At 45.2% G+C, this 21,716-nt stretch overlaps 1 protein-coding gene across 2 annotated transcripts in view; it reads left to right on the top strand.

The window, feature by feature from the left end:
* The window catches only part of KIAA1671 (KIAA1671 ortholog), a 41,749-nt gene that overhangs the window by 7,910 nt on the left and 12,123 nt on the right, over positions 1–21,716 (top strand). The window contains exon 1 of one of the 2 annotated variants that reach the window (XM_066331526.1): positions 4,039–4,261. The exons of the other annotated variant lie outside the window; for it this stretch is intronic. Coding sequence (XP_066187623.1) covers positions 4,211–4,261 — 51 coding nt within the window. The 5' untranslated portion in view covers positions 4,039–4,210. Of the gene's footprint in view, positions 1–4,038; positions 4,262–21,716 lie in introns of those variants that run through there. 2 annotated transcript variants of the gene reach the window in all.

Below are 21,716 nucleotides of genomic sequence, written 5' to 3'. Positions count from 1 at the left end.
GTTTGTTTTCTGTGTGAAGAATTCTCCTCCTGAACTCAAGATGGCTCTAGAGCATTATGGTTTTTGTTGTTTTCTCAGCTTGTGCAGACAAATAGAACCGTGTCCCAGCCTGAGAAATAATGGTTTAATTTTCTTTCTGTTGGCAACACACAGGGAAGTGTTTCTGTGAAGGATCAAGGCTGATATTTTGGGTGGTTTGTCTCTAACAGTTTGATTTGTCTCTAACACACAAACTTGGAGGGAATTCCTGCTTGATGTTGTTGAGTGCTGTTCTCCTCAGTTTCGAAAGGATGTCCTGACTTTAGCCCTGAGAGAAATGTTACATTGTGAAATAGCATCCTACATCCAGCTGTTGTTCTGAAATATGAAACAAAGGTCTGGATATTCCAAAAGATGTACAGTAAATGAAATATCAACGTTTTTCTGAGGAATGTAAAGGATTTGGAAAGTGGAGACTGAAGGATGTTGTCCCATGGTCACACCTCCCCTGCCATGTCTCTGCCAGCACACTGCAGTGAGGTGCCGCACTGATCTGTTCTGTCATGGCTTACTCTGCTGTTTGCAGCTCTTTAGCAGAGAGCACACAAAAATATAAAAAAGAGAAGAAACTCAGTGGTTTCTTTCCTTCTAGCAAGGAATAAGAGAACACCTAAACCTGTAAGGATTTTATAAACAAGTTTCCTAATTGGACTTTTGGAAATAGGCTCAGATTGTTCTTCAGTTCTAGTCTTTAAGCTTCATGCAAGGTATCCAATGGCTAATGTTTTAGCCTTTAGCTTAAACGCTTTTTTTCCCCCATTCTTAGCATGTGGGACAGAAGGGCTGGTGGAAGTAGTGCTGGGATATCTGAACTGTTCAGGTGCTGTACTCGGGTAAATAAAACAGTTGTTCTCCAGCTTCATTGTTGATTGGGAGGTTACTCAGAATACTTCAGCTTTACCAAGTGGAGCCTGAGACAGGAAGGGAAAGTGAGAAAGAGAGACTCAGCTCCATGAAAAGGGGAAACTCACCTCTGGAATTCAGCAGGATCTGAGTTCTTTGCTCCTTTGTGTTGCTTTGGAAAGGCTCCTCAGGGTGTTTGTTGTGCAGTGCCATGAGAGCCAAAGGGCAGCCTGGTCCTCCTGGTGTAAAGAGCAAGGGAGTGCATGGAAAGGGGCTTTGACTTGCTTTTGGGAGCTGGAAAACTCACCACACTGATGTTTTCCAAAGCCCCACAGAAGTACTGCAGAAGATGATGTAAAACCAAACCATTTCTTTTCTGCACCAAGGTTATGCCTTTGTTTTCTTTGGAGAAAACACAGATTTTGGGTGCGGAGTCGCAGCTCCATCAGCATGTTCCAACACTCCCCTCTGCTGGAGACACTTGTGAGCTGTGTGAGGTGGACAGACACGAGGGGTCAGGAAAGAGCCACGGGAGTCACAGTTAAATCCCCTATTTCCCTGGAATCCAAGTGCAGTCTGTATTTCCCATGGTGCAGCTGTGACAGGGAATTAGATAGAAAAGTAGCATCATGCTGCTGTTTGCTTGGAGCAGTTTCTGGTCTGTGTAGTTGGGAATTACTTATTTTTCCTTGTGGCTTAGTGGCAAAATGTATTCTCCAGTCCATATTGCTGGTCAGTGAGGGTATTGGTATCATTCTAGTGAGACTGAGTGCTCAAGTGACAAGTGACAAGTCTTGTTGTAGAAGAAACAGTTTCTTTTGATTTACATTCACCACTAGAGTAGTGAAGAACTGATATTGATACCCTGTTAAATATTTGCCAAACGAGTTTACAAGAATATCCATTTGTTGAATTATTCCACATCTTTCTGTGATACTAACCAACTGCTTGAAAGGCATTTCCATGATGAGCTAGGTTCTTATGGATAGTTTCCTAGCTGATGAGCTAGTTTCTTACGGGTAAACACAATTCCAAGTAGAAACAAGGTGCAGTATTATCATTTTACCTCTGGAGAAGTCATTTCTTTGTGATTATATTCCAGAGAATCTGCTTGTAATTAGGCTTTTAGAACATTACATAGGATGGCTTTGAAATTAACTGTTGCAAAATACAAGTGGCAATATGGGATTGGTGCTTGAAATTGCAAAGGATGATACTTTGGAGATTTAAGGCTCATCTAGGTCACAGTGTTCAGCTATTTTGAGTTTGTATTGATTAAAAAGCAGTAAGGCTTTTATGAAGATTCCAGCATCACTGCTGGACTGTCATCATCTGTGGTTTTACCATGGCTGGTACTTCCCTCTCTTTTAGCCCTGCTGCAGCACAAAAGTAGGTATAAAAACAAAGTTTTGTGCTTTGAAGGGGTTTCCCTAACCAACTCAGCTGCAAATCTCAGAGCCTGCAGCAGGCTCAGGGCCTTGGGCTCTTGCAGGGATTTTTTCCTTTAGCCCTGGAATGCAGGTGGAGGGAGAGGTGTGAGCAGTGAGCAATCAAACCCTCTCTGGGCTGGTAGCTGTGGTTGGATGTGGGGCTGCACCTGCACATCCAGGGGCAACCACGGAGCTCGGGAGGTGTTTCCATAAATTGTGTGATGCCATCAGAGCTGACGTTGGGTCACAAGCCTGGATTCCTGATTGAGTCATCCAGCCTGATAAGAGTGTTAGGAATTAAAACCTGAGGAATGTGTGCTGGGACTCATCCTCCAAAAAAAGGAGCTGTGGTTGTGCTGTGGGGCTGGAGGATTTGCAGCTTTGGTTGGAAATGGAGCAGCTTTAGTGCAGCTGTGGGTTATAACCCAAACTGCTGCTTTGGGGAGTTAGAGCAGAGCACTGCTACTAGAATTGGTGTAAGCAGGAATTATTTTGAAGCCTCTCAACATATTTATTTATTTATTTTATATTAAACTCTGGGGGTTTTTTGTCATTTAGGGAGGAAACTCTCTCTAGTGGTCTCCACAGAAAGATGCATTTATATGAGACTGCGATGTGTGGGTGGAGAAGGGTTTATTGAAGAAAATCATGAGCTGACTCCTAAAATATCTTGGAAATGAAGTGCAAGGGAGAGAAGATAAATATTTTATAAACATGTGCAGATGAATTTATGGTTTGGCTTGTCACAGTTCACCAGTTGTATTCAGTTCTGCCCATGACAGGTCTGTCTCCTACCCACTAAAAACCACACCTTCTCTTTTTCTAGATTGTGTAAAGCCTCTAATACTGGAGCTTTGTTCCTTCTGAAACCCATCTTGAGTTATTCTGTTACCCCAAATACTGACTCAACCTGGAAGAAAATCAAAATACTTTGTCAACTCTACAGGAATTCATAGGTGATGATTAGAAAAGTGAGGGGTAGTTCCCTTGAAGTACCAAAATTTCAAGGCAAAGAGGCTGCAGCATCCTGGAAGTTGTTTTGTGTCACCTCAACCTTGTCCCTCCCTGGGAAGGGTGAGAGCAATGCTGGGAGGGGACAGGCTGCAGGGACCCTCTTTGGATGGGCTTCTGCCACTTATCTTTCCTTTTCCTATCAAAAAAAGGACGTAAGTCAAAAAAAAAACAACCAAAAAAACAGTGTTACAATTCCCATTTTTGCTCTTCACAAACCACCCACTGCTGATGTCCAGCAGCTCCACCACTCTCTATTTTAGACCCAGCCCGAGGAGGACGACCCGGGGGTGGGTAAAACTCTGCCTGGGCTTTCTTCCTTTTTTGGCAGTTTTCATTCCCTGGGAACATTCCAGGAGTGTATAAAAAGCCACTCGGTTATGTCTATTTCTTTTCTTTCACAAAAGACATTTTTATATTCAAAGAACATAAAAAACAGCAGCTCCTCTTGTTCCATGTGTGCGTTTTTTTGTCTTTTCCTGTACATCACCCAAAACAAGGTCAGCGAGCGACCCCGCCGGTGTTCAGAACATTTCATAACTGAGGGGGTTTAGAGCTTCCCTTTCCTTCTGGAGGGCCTTTACTGCCAAACAGTATTAAAACTGTCATTAATTCCAGCCTGACCCACTCCAGATTACAGAGCTGGGAGCAGTGGGCTGCTCAATAACAAGTGGTTATGTCACGTGCTGCCGGTAGCTCAGCGACTGCTCCTGAGGAGCCCGTGGTGAAGGCACCCGGCTCGGTGACGTGGGACCAGGCACACTCAGTACATTATTCATGGTGCTTTTAATTGCTCCACTCTGCTTTTAACTGGTGCTGGAGGCGGGGAGAGCCGGGAGCTGCCTGGAACAGGGAGATGGGTTGGCGTTAACTCGGAGCTGTGGAAAATGGAGTATTATTACTGTCCACGTCTGCTGAAGTTCCTGCAGTATCTGTGGGTAAGTGTGCTCCCAGAGCTGGCTGTTTCCGCTCTTTTCAGGAATCCTGGGAGTGTTCATATGTGCTGGAGGCTTTCCTCAGCAGTTCCTTTTTGAGTAGTAACGTTAAACTTGGGATTTATTTTGGGTGAGAAAAGCTGCTTTATCTCTAATACTTAAAACTGTAGATTATCGGCATGTGGCTTGGAAAACTCCTTTAGGAATCAACATTTCTTCTGTGTTTATGCAGAACCATGGGAGTTGTGGTTTAGTTTAGTGTGTGTTAGGAATATTCTTCCCTCTTTGTGTAAAAGCTCTCCCTGGCTCTGGAGCTGCTGCCCCAGAACCCTACAGCCACTGCCTGCTATTCCAGGAAAACAGCCGTGCTCCTGGCTTTAGGAGTGTGTCATTTGACAGTTCCTCACTTGTTTTTTAATTTGACTCTTCATGGGTTTCGATGTCTCGGTGAGCACTTCCTCTTCCAGCACTCCTCAGGGCTGTCTGTCATGAAAAGCTCTTTTTAGCAGTCTCTGGCTGTGCTGCCCTGCCAGCTTTGCACAGGGATTCCTGTGTGTCTGGAACTTTCGCATTTATAAAATACGTATTTGAGCTGAAAAGCATTTATAAATAAATACTGTGTTGCTTTGATCTAATCACTTAATGTTTTAATTTCTCCTGTACTCATCAAAGTTCAGTTTTCATTTGCTTGTTGTAGTTTGCATTGATCTTCATTTTTTCAGCTATCAATTCAGTAATTAATCAGCACTGACACCAAGCTTTTTCATGTTAGCTGTTTGCTACTATGTTTTAAAACTGTAGCAAAGAGTTTCCTTCCCTCATTTTGAGTTTAATTTTGCAATCATTTCCTTTGATCAGTTGTGAGGTGAGAATGTCCCTGCAAATTTCTTGCTGCTGGACGAGAAAACTGTACTTGAAGAACTGGGTATTTTATTAAAAAACTTTTCCTGCTGGAGACTGTAGTAGTGTAAAACATGGAAGTGTTTGGACATTAATTAAGTTTTTTTTATTTGACCAGCTGTATTTTTAAGAGACAAACTTCCTTTAAATTGCAAACTAAAAAAATTAGTCATTAGTGTGACAAGGGGGTGGTTGTTCTTCATGGTTTGTCAGAGTGAGAAGTGAGAAAGAGCTCTCTCCCTGCTCTTGCTTTGACATGGGATTTTCCATAAGGCATGGGGAAAAATCCCAAATCAACCCAAACTTTGGTTCAGTCCAGAAGGTGCCTGAGTGATGGGCTCCAGTATTGTGTAGTTCTAGGGTATAACAGAACAGAATGTTGTCTTTCCTGGGTGTACATTCCCTTTTAGAGGCCCTGGAGCATTCCTTAGGCACTTTCATTCATGCACACTTCCTGATTTACTGCAAGAAAATATCAGAATGACAGTTCTGATATTCATGTTTTTAAGGAAAGAGATTTAAGGGACATATACAATTGTGCCTTCTGTCACTTTCTGTGCTGCTGTTGCAGCTGGAGGCTACTAAAGAGATACTTATCTGTTCTCTCTACTTACAGTCAGGAGTAACCAGAGATGTTTGGGTTGACTGTCAAGTGCTATTTAATCTGTCTTGGGGAGCTAGGATGCTTTATTCATTAGGCAGACATATCTGAAGAAGCTACAACTCTTAATTAAAAAATATTAGGACTAAAATCTGCTTTTAAAGCTACTCTGTGAAGTTAGTGTTGAGTTGCATCTTCTCTGCTGTGTATTTGCTTTACTCCTACAGTGATGCAGTTGTGAGATATCACTGGACCCACTCAGTGCCAGCTCTCAGCTATTTCCTTGCTGATTGCTCTCTTGATCTCTGGGCAGGATGTATCTGACTGTGACAAACAGCATTTTCTGACTCTGCTGGGTCTGTGGTCTGCCCCAGTCCACATGCCACAGTGTGACCACCACACGTCCTGTGGGTAGGTGACAGCTCTGGGTTTCTGAGAAGTGTCTTTGTGTCCAGTGAAATGTTTTTTTTTTTCTACAGCTTCTATATATTTGAGTATTTTCCGCTGTGCATGGGGTATCCATCACCTTTTCCAGCTGGTGAGGAGCTCTGCTGCAGTTGGTACAAGACATCTGCAGGTCTGGCTGGCACAGGAAGTCCTGTAGGTGCAGCTCCATGGTCTTTCACCAGTCACAGGGTCAGACTGGTCATACCAGGTGTGCAGCCACAGCACTGGGATTTCCTGTTTCAATGCCCTTTGTCCAAGAACTAGATTTTTTTGCTTTCTGGTGGACACAGGCTCTACTAGACTGCTCTGGCAGTTCTGTTCCTGCCCTTGGCCTTCTCAGCTGTCAGCAATTCTTGCTCTGGGTCACTGCTCAGCTTTGGCTTTCTGGAATGGATGTAGTGGTGAGTCTCCTGCCCATGCTGGTACCAGTCCTGATGAGTTGTTTTTTCCCAGTCTGGCACTTTTAATTTTTCAAACAGCAAAGGCATGCTACATCCTGAAAGCACTCAAAGCAAATGGCTTGTTTGAAATAAAACGTTCCTCTGCAGCATTGTGATGGTTTAAAAAGACCTTATTCTTTATTGATAGTCATGAGTTGAATAATTGCAAAATCAAAAGAAAATTGGGGTGTTTAAGGAAGGAGTAAGACTTAGAGTTTGTTTTGACAAGATTTTGATTGCTACCTTTAAAGAGTAGTTTTGATATGTTTTGTCAGGAGACTGAAGGAAGCGGCAGCTGGTTAATAACCACTGTCCTGACGTGTCACTGCCAGAGGAAGGGGGCTGGTGATGGAAGGAAACTGAAATCATCAGTCAGGAGCCACGGGTGATGGTCATCCTGCTCTGAGGGGGTTATCTCTGCTCTGAGGGAGGGAAGGGGCTCTGTGCAGGTGTGCTGTGCCTTCCCTCTCTCTGCACATCTGGAAAGTCCCTCTGGACTGTGCTGCTCTTCCCTTGTGGGATTTATTTTTGGTGGTGGGGGTGTTTCTTCCAAAGAGTTAAAAACCCTTCCCCACTCAGGTTGTCTGCTCTCCTGGTGTCAGCAGGAGCAGATAACCTGGGTTACCTCTCGGATAACCTGGGTAAATGACGCCCTTGCACAGGAAAATCTGGAAAGGCATTTCCCCAGTTCCCAGGTGCTGCTGTAGAAGAGGAACTGTGGTGTCTGTGGCATTGCTGAAAGCAGGGTCAGCCTGGCTGAGGAGCCCCATTCCCAGCGGGAACACGAGGGAGTGCTGTTCCACCACGCAGTGCTGCTGGCCCACAGCCACATCCCAGCTCCCAGCCCAAGGACACGTGCTCAGTGCAAGGCACTTTGTTCTAATGAGGTGTGGTATTAAGTTTAATTTACCATAAAATGCTCACATGGAATGGCACATTCTAGGTTAACTTGTCGCAATAAGGGTTTCATTGAGTAAGATGTAATCGTTTATAGACCTGGTAATTTTTTTGTAGTGACTGTGTTGTTCCAGGCTCAGAGCAGCTGGAAGTAGGGGCTCTCTGTGCCTGCCCTCCTTCCCCTTATTTGAAGTCTGGAATTGTAAATATGCTTCTGAAAAAGTTCTTGCCTGTGAGGGTGGTGAAGCCTGCCACAGGTTGCCCAGAGAAGCTGTGGCTTCCCCATCCCTGGAAGTGTCCAAGGGCAGGCTGGAGGGGTCTTGGAGCAACCTGGGATAGTGGAAGGTGTCCCTGCCCATGACAGGGTTGGAACTGGATGATCTTTAATGTCCTTTCCAACCCAAACCATTCTGTGACATGAGACTAAAGAGGATTGTTAAACTTCATTTTTACACGCAAAGCAGAGGTAACTTCACTGCCTCCCTTCTAATATTTTGATCTAAAGTTGTTTTGACTCAGTTCCTGCTTTCCCAAGCTGTTGTCAGTGTTGCTGATGCTGGGAGACAGCCAAGTTCCCACTATTGTTCCTGTCCTTTCAGCGGTGGTGAGTTGTACATGCAGCCAGTGTTTACTGTGCTGAAAGGAAACAGCATTTTTAGGGAGCGACTTGAGCCTGGGGAAAGTAGCTCTTTGTAGAGGACTTTCCTCAGGATACCACAGCACTCATACTGCAGGGCACCGGTGCTCTTAAAATGTAACTTCAGGTATAGCTGGAAGCTTGGAAAAATGTAGTGTTTGGTTTAGTGACTCATGATGGACACTAATAAATCCCTGGCACCTAAGGGAAGGTGGGATGGACTCTGTGCTGTCCATGTCCTGGGGAATGTGGGAGCATGGGGCTGTTGTGCTGCGTCTGGCAGGAGGAGGAGAAGGCAGTAAGAGCAGAGAGACCTGGAAATAAAGGAAAGTGAGTGCACTTAGGTTATACAGCCATTGCAAATAAATCCAGTAAAACTTAAAATGGGTGAAGGAATTACTGTATTAACTCACAGCTGCTGTTTGGTCAATTTAGAGCCATCAAGCAGTGCCTGATGTGAGTGGAAGACACGTGGCATGGTGTTTTTTAGGGAGAAGGTGGAAGAGCAGTGTTCAGACAGGCCTTGGGCAGTGTGTGATCACACTGGGAACACCTGGAATGGGTTCAGAGGCAGCTCCTTTTTACTGATCTTTGAAGAAGGAAATCCCTTGCATGAAAAAAAAAGCTCTTCCTTCAGTGTTCTCTGAATTTTGTGAGTCAGATCTGAGCACCCTCAGTGAGGAGAACAAATGCTCTGACATCTCAGGCAGGTGGTGTGGAGCAGGATCAGCATGTTCTCCTGCCTGTTTCTGTGCACTCCACTCACCCTGTGTGCCCTGGGAGAAAAGTTCAGCAGGTGAAGGTATTTTAGGCCGTATTCTGCGCTCGACAAGTTTCTTTTGAAGATGTTTTGTGGTTATCTGTGCTTAACATGTCCATTGGGTCAAGTGAGGGAGCAGCCACTGTTCTGTGTTGGACTTCCCAGGAGAGTTCTGGCTGTGGCATTACTTTATTTTCCCATCTGGTACAGGGAGATCCATTGCAGAGATCTTCATCCTGGGCTTTTGTTTGTACAAATTAAAAACAACCTGTAACAACATCCATCTTCTGCTTGGCTTGATCTCTTAGACGTAAACAAATGTAAAGAAAATTGTTTTAGTCCTTTCCAGCGTATTTGGGTTGTAGGAATTTCCTGTTTCTGTTTTTTCAGTTTTTCCTCCTCCATTGAGCTGGAGGGGAAGTGCTGCAGGATTATGGACATGGGCATGCAAACAACCTCGTATATTTTTAGCTGGTTTCCTCAGCTTCAACATTGATAGCTTTGTTTTAGGCAGAAACAATTCAAGGCACAAAAGCTGTGTATGTTCAGGATGTTTAACTGGGCCTTGCTTGGGTTCAGGAGAAATGAAGTTTGGGGACCAAAAGAATTGGCATTTTCTGAAATACTCTTGTGCTTTAGTTGTTGCAATTATTACTGGTAGTTGTATTTAAATTGTTTAAAAACTTAGAGTAAAAATTATATTTCACAGTTACCTTTATTTACCAATTTTTATTAATCTTGATTTAATGATGTGCTACTGCAGAAGTGCCCAGAATCAGAGAAAAGATGGCTGACCTTTTGATTATTAATAAAATGGGAAAATACAGTTTTTCACTGATCCCATCAAGGATCACCATGGCAGTAGAATGGAAAAATTACTCTGGCAGATAGAAACAAGTATGTAGAGCATTCATTCAGTCATGAAAACTATTAATGTGCTTTTTTGATCACAAGGGTGCTTCTATTAGGAAAACAAGGAATGCAGATTTATATAGTTTTTATGACTTTTTACCAGTTCTGTTTAAAATAAAGATTTTTTAAAGAAGTCATGTACTACTACTTCTACATTGAAGGGATCTTTTCTGAAATGCTTTTGCACCTTTCTTTAAAAGCCTCTCGTATCATCGTGTGTTTGTGTAAACTTCACCAATATTGATACAGAGCCTGTTGCTTCTGCAGCTTCCCTCCTTGTTCACTGGTTTGTGAGGCCTCTGGGGGCTTTCAAAATTACCTAATAGGACAAAAAAGTATGGAAATGGAATTTCAGCCTTTTGTAGATGGTGTGTGCAAGGGGAACACCTTTAATGCCAAGGTGTCTCTGCAAAGTGTCCAAGATCGTGAATAACCACTAATTAGAGCTGTGGCTGTGAGTGTAACTTGCTTCTTTTCAGTAGAAAATGAAAGTAGGAATCAAAACCAAATATTTGGTGTAAATATTGAGATACCTGGACTTTCAGGTTGCAAAAGAGATTTCTAAGTATGGACTCTGTCCAAAGTCCTTGTGTTACTACTTTTCATCCATTCCACTCTTTTCTCTCTCTCTTGGTTTTTTCCCTTTTTTCTTTTGACTGTAGAGTGCCTGTCTACAGGTGAGGCCGTTTGGGCATCTCAGTGAATTGCATTATTACATCACCTTGAAAATTTTCAAAACCCCACAAAACAGAACAGATAAAACCACCAAGGCCTTTTGTCTTTGGCTGTGTTAAGTGTCATGGGAATTCCTGGACTGGAATGGTGGGCAAGTTGGGTATCTGCCATGGAGCAGATCCTCTGCTCCAGCTGTTGAGCTTTGGTCTCTCTCTGCCAGAGGTGCAGCCAAACATTTCTTTTTTACTTTAAATGAGAATTTGAAGGTCCCATGGTAAAATCATGATGAGTTGTTGCACTTGAGAAATTCAGGCTCGGAATGTTCGCTGCTCCTACTTGGAATGTGACAATTCAGTTGGCAAAACAGAGAATGCAGAGGCAAAAATAAGGAGACCATAAAACAGAGAGTTGTTTGTCGTGTCTGAGAAGCCCAAGAGCAACTGAGCCCAGCCCAGTGCTGCATCTTTAAATAGTCCATCATGTCAAACACAAGAGGTTAAATTAAGTCCTCTTACTAATGAAGCAGAAGGGTAGTTGGTGTGGAATGCAGGGCCAGGACAGCCTTACAAGGGCAGGCTCTGCTCCTGGGGGTGTCACAGAGTGGAGCTGCCCGTGGTCCTCACAAGTTCTGGGTCCTGCTGCTTGTAGATGGGATGATGCCTCACAGGAAACCCTTTGGAAATGCTTGAATTAATGCTAATTGCTAATTGGAGTGGAGTGATTGGAAAGAGGGGGTGATAGGATGAACCCATCAGAGAGTGAATTCCTGATGGAGGTTCCCAAAAGGGAAGATCAGAAAATGTCACAGTTAGTCCAGACTAGGGTTGCCCATCCTTCTGTCCCATTGTCCTTGCTGGCAAAGGATCCTTCAGGAGACCCACTTGAGGTGAAAACTAATCCCAGATGTCTTGGTGGGTCTTCGGCTGGATTTCCTTCCCAGTTCCATGGTGCTGGGATGGAGCTGATGGCAGGGGAACCCCATGGGCTGGAAGGACTCACCCCCATAGAGAGGCTGCAAGTCCCATCTGCCCCTCCTGGGCTGTGTGTTCTGTGCTCTGCTGCTTGCAGGCCTTCTTTAAATTGACCTTGCAATCCCACAGAGTCATTATAACATAATTACATGTATTTGAGAGCAGGTGGAGCTCCAAATGAGCTGGAAGAGGCTTTTGGAAAATATAATGTAACCATGGAATTTTGTTTTCTACTGAATAAGGGGAGAAACAAGGGTTGTTAGGTCTTTGTGCAGGGTTGTGTTTTTGAGCTGTAGGTGGAATAGATGTTAATAATGGAAGTATCCAGCGATGTTTAAATAACGAGGTCCCATTTATACCGAGGTAATTAGTCATGCAGTTTGGGTAGCTGTGTGTGTGTTTGCTCTGTTTTCTGGAGCCGCAGATCCTGACAGACCCAGGGTGAGATAATCACTCGGATTTGTTGAGGGCAGAAGATCATCTTGTGCTGTTCTTGTTCAGGAACAAACCCTCACTCTGCCAGGACTGCTGGGCTGGGGGCCAGTTTGAGGGTGGTGAGGCCCTGGCAAAGGTTGTCCAGAGAAGCTGTGGCTGCCCCTGTATCCCTGGAAGTGTCCAAGGCCAGGTTGGATGAGGCTTGGAGCTGGTCTAGTGGAAGGTGCCCATGACCTCCAAGTGAAGGGGCTTAAAGCTTATCTTGTTCCACTCCCTTGGAAGTTCAGCTGAAGTGCTGGAAAAATCTCCAACTATTTGAATTTGATGGTGAAGGTGGATCTGGATTGTTCTCTAAAGTGTTTTGCCCTGATGTTAATTGAGGTGTAAATCTAAGCAGTAATTTAGATGCTTCAATACCCAGCAGTATGTTCACGTGGTGCCAGAAGATCCTAAATTTAGTATTGCAGAAAGATTGAAATCAGCAGTTTTCCAATCTTCTGAGGACAAAAATGGTATATTTGGTATAACATTTTTTTAAGGGGAGGTCCAAAAAAAAGTGAATATATTCTGTAGAGCATTTTCAGATCCTTCAAGTTCCATGCACATGTGAGGAGTCCTTGCAGCGAGCTGTAGGAAGGCCTCGCTCTGTGCATCCTGGGTGACATCTGGCTGTGCCTCTCCCCCTGTTTGCCCCAGGTGATATTCCAGAAGGGGAGTTAAATTTGGGTTCTGCTTTGCCTGTCCTGGTGAGGTGAAGGAACTGCTGACTAACTCACATGGCAGCTCCAGGCAGAGCTCTTGGGCTGCTATTTCAAGGGCTCCTGCATCAGATGGAGCCTGAAACCCTCTGGAATGGCAGAGTGCCCCCGTGCAGAGTCCCCACACTGCAGCAGGCACAGAGCTGCACTTGCAAAGGCACAGATGTTTGAAATATCACACTTAAATTTAACAGCCTAAAAATGTGCAGTAAGTCTTAAAATCCAGGCTTTGGGTGCAAGACCTCCATCGTTTGTGAAGCGCTATCCATAACTCTGGTAGATAAATTTAATTTTTTTCCCTATTTCTTTACAAATCTAAGAAACACTCTGTTCTTGGGGAATCTGGTCAAAACTATCTCTTTCCATTTTTGTACAAAAATAACCCTGCAGCTCTTTAGGAGAAGAGCTGTGTGAGGGGGGGAAGAAAAAGGATTTTCTCTGTTGGCTGCATTTTCTTTGATTACTGAGGGGTTTTTATAACGCTGCTAATTTGCGAATGTTCAAAACATTCAGAAATGAGAATAAGTTTAGGAAATGCTACATAGTTATCACTGAAGTTTTTCCTGGAGATAAGTTACAGGTTGGTGGAGCTAAGCTCTTAAAAACAGGGATTAAAAGGGAAGACACCCCGTTTCCTCAGGGCACCTTGGGTTCCTGCGTGTCTGCAGGGCACATTTCTGATAGGATAAACCTTGCGCAAGAACCGTTGCATCAAATGTTATCTAGAAATTCTTTGTTCTATCGAATCTCTTCCTGGATAGTTCAGAGGAGCAGAGGGTGATGCAAGTTCATGGTACTTTGTATGGCAAATTAAGCAACATCTACAAATCCCCTTGAACAAACAAAAGAGCAAGCAACTTCCAACTTGCCTATCTTGCCTCTTTTCCCTTGGTCCTGAACTAGTCACAGCTTGACTTTGGACTTCTAAGTCCAAACTTACGTCATGATTTTAGATTTATTGATTAAACCCATAGCTTTTACTCCTGCTGTCCTCCCAAGTGGGCTGTTCCCAGACCATGGCTGGTGACACCTGGGGTCCTCTCATTCCCCTCAATCATTTTGGGTTTCTGGTACCAACCCCGTGTTCTCCCAGCAGCCAGAGAGAGAGAGAGCAGAGCTGGGGAAGCACATGGAGCCCTTCCTCACAACAGGGAGCGGTGTAGAAAAGTGATAAAAAACGGCTTTCCGATGGTCAGACCTGTTCAGCTTTGGTTTGAGCCTCTGGTTTAATCATTATCCTGTGCTGATAGCGCAGTCACTGATTGGGACGTGTCGTGTTTGAGGCCACGAATGGCACAGTGATCCAGGTGGGGGTGCTGGCACTGCTCAGGTGCCATCCAGCAGCACGAGGGGGGTTGTCCAGAGGTGTAGCTGTGGCCCCATCCCGGTGGGAATCTCCCGGTGTGGGTGTGAGACGTTCCCTGGCAAAGCCGCGTTCCGCAGGAAGGGTTAAAATCACTGAGTCCACGTGACATGTGCAAACTATGAATCATTCCAATAGATCTGTGCAACTCCTGCCTGCTCCGGAGCCAGCAGATGCTGTTCCCTGCGTTGCCATGGGAACCCTGCCTGTACTATAATAAAGCCCAGCCCAGATCCTTCCTTGGGCAGACCTCTGCGGCTGGTCACCTCCTCATTGTTTCCTCCCCGGAGCACAGGCGAGGCAGGCAAGGAGAGGAGGGATCGGCATTCCAGAGGCAGCAGCAGCGTTCTCCTGCTGGTAACCTCGTGGTGCCTTAGCCGGGAGCGCGGCAGAGCCCGCCTGGGTTACAGACAGCTGTGCATCCCCAGCTGCTCCGGGGCCCTGCGAGGACGAGAGGAGGCGTGGGGACAGTCCCTGCGGTTGTCCCTGGGCTGGGAGCCCCCCTGGAAGCGGAGGAGCTGATGTCATCCAGCAGCTCTTTTGGCAGGCTGTGAGCAGGCAGAGTCCCGCGGGGAAGGCTGGACACGCTTTTCCCTTCCCCGGCTTCGCTCCGCAGTTCTGCCACGGGAGAGCTCCAGGATGGTTCCTGAAGGCAGCGAGGCTGCTGAGGAGGGCAATCTGCTGCTGACACCCTTCTGCTGAGGGTTTGTTTTTTTTTTGAGGAGAATCTGGATTTATTGTTTGGAAGATCTAATCGATTTGCTGCTAAATGGATTGTATAGGAGCGCCAGAACTTTGGTCAATGTACTCTCACCTGACGAGTGGCCGAGCCAGGAGAATAAGATTTGTTTTATCCTTCTGATATTTACAGCAAAACAAAAACTTGGCTTAAAACCGGAGTTGCTTTTCCTGCTCTGAAATGAGAGAGTAAGAGCCTAATTCTCTGCTTGCAAATGGACTCGTTTCAAGTGACTGTGTCAGGATTTAAGCATTGATTTATCTCTTTAACATGGCTGAATTAAACATAATTTGATGGAACTCTGCAAAGCCGATTGTAAGTAGGAAAAGTCTTTTATTTTTTCCTACTTGACAAATACCAATCTCCCACCTCACATCTTTGGTTATTTAATTCTAGGAATATGCTGAGATTGATAGTGCAATGCTGTTTACCTTAGCTGGAAATATTTTATACACGGAATCACTTTCCACAAAATAAATCAGGGTTGTTAAGGAGAATATATTTTAATTGCTACTGAATATTGATATTTCATCTCTGCTGGAGGAAAAAAAAAAAAATGGATTACCTTGGAGACAAACTGACAGTGGCACAAACTCACATGACCCAGTGGATGGGCACAGTGCGGAGATCCTTGCAGGAAGCACTAAATTTAGTCACTACTGCGGTGGCTCATGAGCGGAGTGGAGGGGAAGGTGGCACCAGGACTCCCTTCAAGAGAACCTCTTCCTTCAGGCACTTTGCATCCCGGAGCAGAGAGTCCTTCCGAAGGTTTTCAGTGCGGAGTCAGCAGAGGTTTTCCTCTTTGAGGAAGAGGCAGCCCAGCTCAGAGCCACCCGAGCTCGTAAGCGATGCACCTTTTTGAGACCCTCAAGGGAGAGAATTCAGTGCAAACCCTCGGGTTTGTTGCAGCGTTTTTATCTCCTAACCAAACCTCCCTGCTGTCTGCTTTTCTGTCTAAAAACAGCCCCCAAAACACCTCCAGATAGTGCTGTCTGTCTGTCTGCTCCCAGCTGCTTTCTTCCTGCAGCGCAGGTGGATGTTTTCATTTGCCAGGGAATCAAGGTTTGGGGAATGGGAAAAATGTGGTTGATTTTGAAGTAAAGCAGTAGGGTAGGGCATGTATGGGTCTGAAATTAGAAAGTTAAATTGAAACTGGGCTGGTATTGATCAGTTCCCCTGCACAGGCCAGCATGGCTTTGGGTGTGCTTCAGTATTTGTGTTTTTCCAGTAAAAAATGCCTGGAACTAAATTTGTGAGAATAAGAGCGAAGTGCTGTCACTGTGCAGGCAACGTAAATGATCATTATTTCCTTCTTTTATTGGAAAATAGGTGGTTTTTTTCTCAGAATGCTTCCTACTTTGTCATGCCACAGCAGCAGTAGGGTCAGTGTGACTTGTGGAAGCTGTGGTGTGGCAGAGCCAAGGTGCAATTCTTGGCAGCAAAGGAAAGGTGAAGAGCTCTTGGTTCTCCGTTGCTCTGTTCCAGACAGAGCCCTTTCCCCTCCCTTTTCCATTAGTCTCCAGGTTGTTTTCAGGAAGGTGTCTGTGTGCCATGGCATGGCAGAGAGGTGGAGGAAAGGCTGGTTTCCTGAGGGCTGCTGCTGCCACGATCCTCCTGTACATTACTGACACCCCCAATTCTAGTTTTAGCACATCCTGCAAAGCAGCAAAGGTCTGGGGTGATAGGGAGTGAAAGGGAAGCAAATCTGGTTTATTCTGTTTTATTTTATGGAGAGGAGCTGAAACCAGTGGTTTGAGTTGTACCTGAAACTGGTGATTTAAAGCTCAGTGTTTGACCAGTGACTGTGGTTGAGCTGAGTTAAGAAAGGGGCCCCAAACCTTGGTGCCAGCATGTGGGTAAATCCAAACTCTCTGAAGTGGCTAAAATGTTTTGGTTTCTTTTTTTTTTTTTTTTTTTTATTTATTATTAAACAAAACAGTTACTCACTGTGAAGTGTAAACACAAGCAGCTCTGCTGTGGCCTGGCTGGGTTTGCTCAGGGAATGAGTGCAGGTGACGCTGCATTCCTTGGGCAGGTGTGGTGTTTGAATACAGCCCTTTCCAGGGCTCTCTATCAGCACTGGGGAGAGCATTTCTGTCCCAGCTTGCTATCCATGTCCTGTTTGGACAGACTGGGAAAGAAAATAGCGTCAAGTAAGCACAAAAGAATGAAGAAGAAAATATTTGGTAACCACTGTTACAGTGTTAGCATGGTGAAGTTCTCTTGGCTTCTTTTTTAAGCTGCTGGTTTAGATTTATTGGGATCATCTGAATGAACGACTTGTGTAGAAGAAGGTTGAAAAATGGGAATGTGAAACCTGCAGAGGATAAGTGTTCTGCTGTCCTACACAGCACTGCTTACAGAGCAGAAATTGGGAGACACGGGGTGACCTTTTCACTTAAGTCACTGGTGACAGTGCTGGAGCTGCTGTTCCTCTGTTTCAGCAGGAATTTTGCTTGTGCTTGGCTTTATGTGTGAATTTGGTTTCACTTGGGCTCAAACTTAAGGTCTGAGCGCTCCAAGAAGTTTGTGGTTGGTGCCATTGTGTCTGTGGCAAATGACTGGTGAATACAGACCCAAAGCTGGTACTTTTTTACCTGATTGCAACAGGGGTCCTGTCTTAGTCCTTGGAACTACTGACGTTGTGCTACAAAAAATCATGGAATGAGTAAAAAGTGTGTTATTCATGTAAACTTGACTTCTGTGCTGCCTTAGGGCTGTAGTGTAGAGCAATCACTTGGGGCTGATGAGTTTTTAAACAAGGAGCAGCCATGCTCATGAACTCCAGCCTGACACAGCCAGGGGCTTCCAGCTCCCTTCCCTGCTGCTACTGGTGGCTACTGATGGAGAACTTGGCACATACAAAGCACAGAAAGCTGTCCAAATTCAACTCGGGCAGCACAATTTAAGGCAGTATGAGTAAACTTCTTCAGCCTCACATCTGCGACTCCATAGCTGAGCTTGCAGAAGTTTTTTACTTTGCAGTGGGACCTTTTAAATAGAAGCTGATTTTTTCTTTCAGGTATTTTGATGGAGTTAATTGTCTGTTTTCATCTCATGTCATCAGCTTGGTGTCTTTGTAAGAGGAGCAGAGATACATGCATTAAACATGGCCTCTGATTTAATCAGGGTCTATCGGTCATGGTTCTATTATAGGTGTGAGATCTGGTTTCACAGCCAGCACTGTTCTAGGTCTCGAGGTTTGTTGCCATACAATAAAACCAGGGCAGGCTGTTTGAGTCCCTTGGCTCCACTTACACTGCTAAAAAAAGTCATGGAAAAACCTCAGAGGTGTTTCACACAGGACAGGAAAGATGAATTCTGGGGCTGAGAGTGGTCGATGTGTTTTACCTAAATTGCTCCCATACATGCTAAAAATTACACCACAATGCATTTAGTAGTGGTTTGCTTTTGGTCTGCTGGGCAGTCAGAGTAAATGGTGTTTTCATTCAAAATTCAGCTGGCATCATCACCGTTAGTTTGGATTCAGTTTTTAATTCCAAAATAAAGGTGGAAGTGGAGTGATTTGTTTGATGCATGTGTCCCAGGTGTGCTGGGAGGGCACTTAATCCTTTTAGGGTTTTTGTTGCATCCTACAGCCCTTTCCCTGCTAGAGGCTGAAATTCTCACCCTAGTTTTTATTAATCTTCCCAAGTGTTTTGTTCTACGCTTGTACAGTTTGTTGCTGGGGAAAACTGGTGGACTCTGCCTTTTCCCATCGAACAGGATCCTTTTCTGGAGCAGGTGAGGGTCCTGGTTTGAGTTCCACACCTGCATTCACCTGGGACTGTGTCCCTGCTTATAAAAGAGCTTTGATCTGCAGTGCCTGTTATGTTGTACCCAAGTCTGTCTGCAAAATGTTTGTCCTTTGTGGTGAACATCCTTCAACAAACGATTTGTAAAGAGGAATTACTACAAGTTGGCACTTTGATTCTGAACTTGGAATAGGTACAGGCCCTATGGTGAATAGTTGCTGAATTGTGCTGCCCTAATATTCACCGAGAACACAATGCATTGTTCTCAAAAAATAATACTTTGGTACTATCAGTAAATGGAATTTTAATCTTGAAATTTCATCTTTTAACTTCCCAGGGAGCTCTTAAGGTAGGGGGAAGCAAGTTTGCAGCAAGCAGGCTTTAAAAATGAGTTGTTTGTCTTGTTTGGAGCTGGGGGGAGGAGTGAAGCTGTTCAGTTTAATTAATGAAGATACAAGGGCCAGTGCTGAAAGAGTTCCTGCTTTTTCATTCTTAATAACTTCTCTTTGGTTTAACAGGCCATGAACGTAGCTGGCAGATAAATCTGGGCCAGAAACCCATAGTGATGGGCATTTGGTAGCTGCCTTTGTTGTTCTCTCGTTATTTTGACAGGAATAATTATTTAAACGATTTTACTCAGTGATTTCACTTAGGCTGACTGCAAGGAGTTGATTTTTACCGTGCTCTTAAACAAGAAGAAAATAGCATAAATAAATTTAGAGCTGGTATTTTGATTGCAGGTTGCTCTAACCTGGCTTTGGAAACTTGCAGGGATCCAGAGGCAGCCACAGCTTCTCTGGCCAACTTGTGCCCAGCCTCACAGCCTCCCTATCCCAGCAATCCATTTTTACTGAAATTGGTAATATTGTGAAAGTTTTGGGAAACACTCCTGGCGTTCACTGGGGGGGTGACTGTGTGCGTGTTTTGTCTGCTGTCTCCTAAAACATCTGAGCTGTGTGTTGAAACGAGCATGTTAGTTATTCACTTGTTGTCAGGAAATTCTATCACTTTCTGTACATCTTTAATTCCAGGCTTTAAGCTAACGAGCGCTTTTTTTTTTCCCCAGGAATGTTTGTTTGAAGTTTAGCTTGTGTCTCATGTGGAGAGACGATAACTGTGCAGAAGAGCTGTGAAATGCAGCCTTTCAAGTAGGAGGTGTTGATTTCAACTATGCAGCTTTTCAAAAAAAAAAAAAAATCAAATCTATTCCCTCCTTGGCATCCCAGTATGAAGTTGCCTTGTTCTGGCTTCTGCCTCCTGCAGTGTTGAAGTCGAGGGATCCTGTTCCACGCTCGGTGCCAGGTTTTATTAACGCTGATGGGAGTTACACGTGCCCTGGGGAGAGCCTGGATTCCCTGTCACTGCTCAGGATTTTCCTGGTGGAGCCTCTGGCTCCTTCCTGCTGCCTTGGCTTTCTTAGGGGTTCATTCCTTATCAGCCTGGCTGCCTGAGGCTGAAGAGGAAATTTAATCTGATGATATAGGAGAGGTTTTAAAGACTAGTTCCTCTGCTCTGCTGTGTTGTATATTCCCACCTCTCAGAGGAAGTGCTGTTGTGGCTCACTCAGCCCTAGCAGGGCTTATATTTAGAATTAGATTTTCGTCTGCTTTTTGCACATTGAGTCAACCTCTGCTCCACCTTCAGCCTTGCCCTGAACCACCTGACGTGTGTGTGGTGAGTGTTCACAGCGGGGCAGAGCAGCTCAGTTTGCAGGGTAGAAAAAAATGAAAAACTCTCAAATGTCTTTAAAATCCTCTGTGGAATGAGGACGCTAACAGCACCAGGAGTCACTGCAGGAGCAGGGAGCTGATGTCACTGCAAGATCGTAACCAGATCCCTGGCAAAACCAACTTCATCTGCATTAATTTGACCACATTCTCTGTTGTGGCCAGAATCGATGCAGGGTAGACTTGGGGTCTCTCTTTGGTGCTGCAGCCTGTGCCAGGGCTTTACCACCCTCACAGGCAAGAATTTCATCCTAATATCTGATCTAAACCTGCCCTATGCCAGTTTAAAACCATTCCCCTCCACATCCTTGTCCAAAGTCCCTCTCTAGCTCTCTTGGAGCTCCTTTAGTACATCTGCCTTGCTGCAATTTTTTCTGTGCCTTTTTGGGGAGAAAGGGTTAGAATTCAGTCCAGTGCATCAATGGGGAAGCAGTGGAAAGGTGGAGAATTAGACCAGTCACCCTCTAAAAACAACTCCTGTTTCGTAAGGGAAGCGCTGTGAGGCTTTGGCATCAGGGATGTAATTGGTGGTTGGGTATCGTATCCCTGTGGAAGAGGCAGGGAAAACTCATATGGAGAGGCAGCCCAGGGTTGCATAGCAACAGGGAGGCTGTCAGGGCTGATGGCATTTATGAGATGCTCGGTACTGTGGGACTGGAACGTACTCCACTGCCCATGGGAGAGAGAAGCATCCATTATTTAAAGGATTTTTGAGCAGAGCAGTGGAGCTCCTTAGGATCTAAGAGAGCTAAATGTGGTGTGTGAGTGCTTGCAGTCACATGGGGCACACGTGTGTTTCTCCAGGCGTTGCTTGTGCATTCAGCAGCAGCAGCAGCTCCAGTTTTTCACATAAAACCAGCTTGTCCTGCCCAGCCCAGGATGCACCAGGGCCAGCGGGATCATGGAATGGTCTGGGTTGGGAGGGACCTTAAAGCTCATCCTATTCCAGCCCCTGCCATGGGCAGGAACACTTTCTACTATCCCAGGTTGCTCCAAGCCCCATCCAACCTGGCCTTGGACACTTCCAGGGATGGGGCAGCCACGGCTGCTCTGGACAACCTCTGCCAAGGCCTCACCACGTTCACAGGGAAACATTTTTTCCTGACATCATTCTGAACCTTCTGTCTGTCAGTGGGAAGCCATTCCCCCTTGTCCAAAGTTCCTCCCCAGCGCTCTTTGGATACCGAAAGGCCATAATAAGATCTCCCTGGAGCTTTCTCTTCTCCAGGCTGAACAACCCCAATTCTCAGCCTTTCCTTATGGGAGAGCTGCTCCATCCCTCTGGTCATCTTCATGGCCTCCTCTGGACTCACTCCAACATCTCCATGTCCTCCCTGTGCTGAGACCCCAGAGCTGGACACGCCACAGAGGAATGCTCCACTTGAGCATTGGCCACTCACTGCCATCTCCTTACCTGCTGACCACCCTGGAGGTGACTGTG

The sequence above is a fragment of the Sylvia atricapilla genome, chromosome 17 (assembly GCF_009819655.1).
Source record: "Sylvia atricapilla isolate bSylAtr1 chromosome 17, bSylAtr1.pri, whole genome shotgun sequence".
In the NCBI taxonomy this organism is placed as follows: domain Eukaryota; kingdom Metazoa; phylum Chordata; class Aves; order Passeriformes; family Sylviidae; genus Sylvia; species Sylvia atricapilla.
The sequence above is the reverse complement of the archived record's forward strand: the minus strand, read 5'-3'. Positions and strand labels throughout refer to the sequence as shown.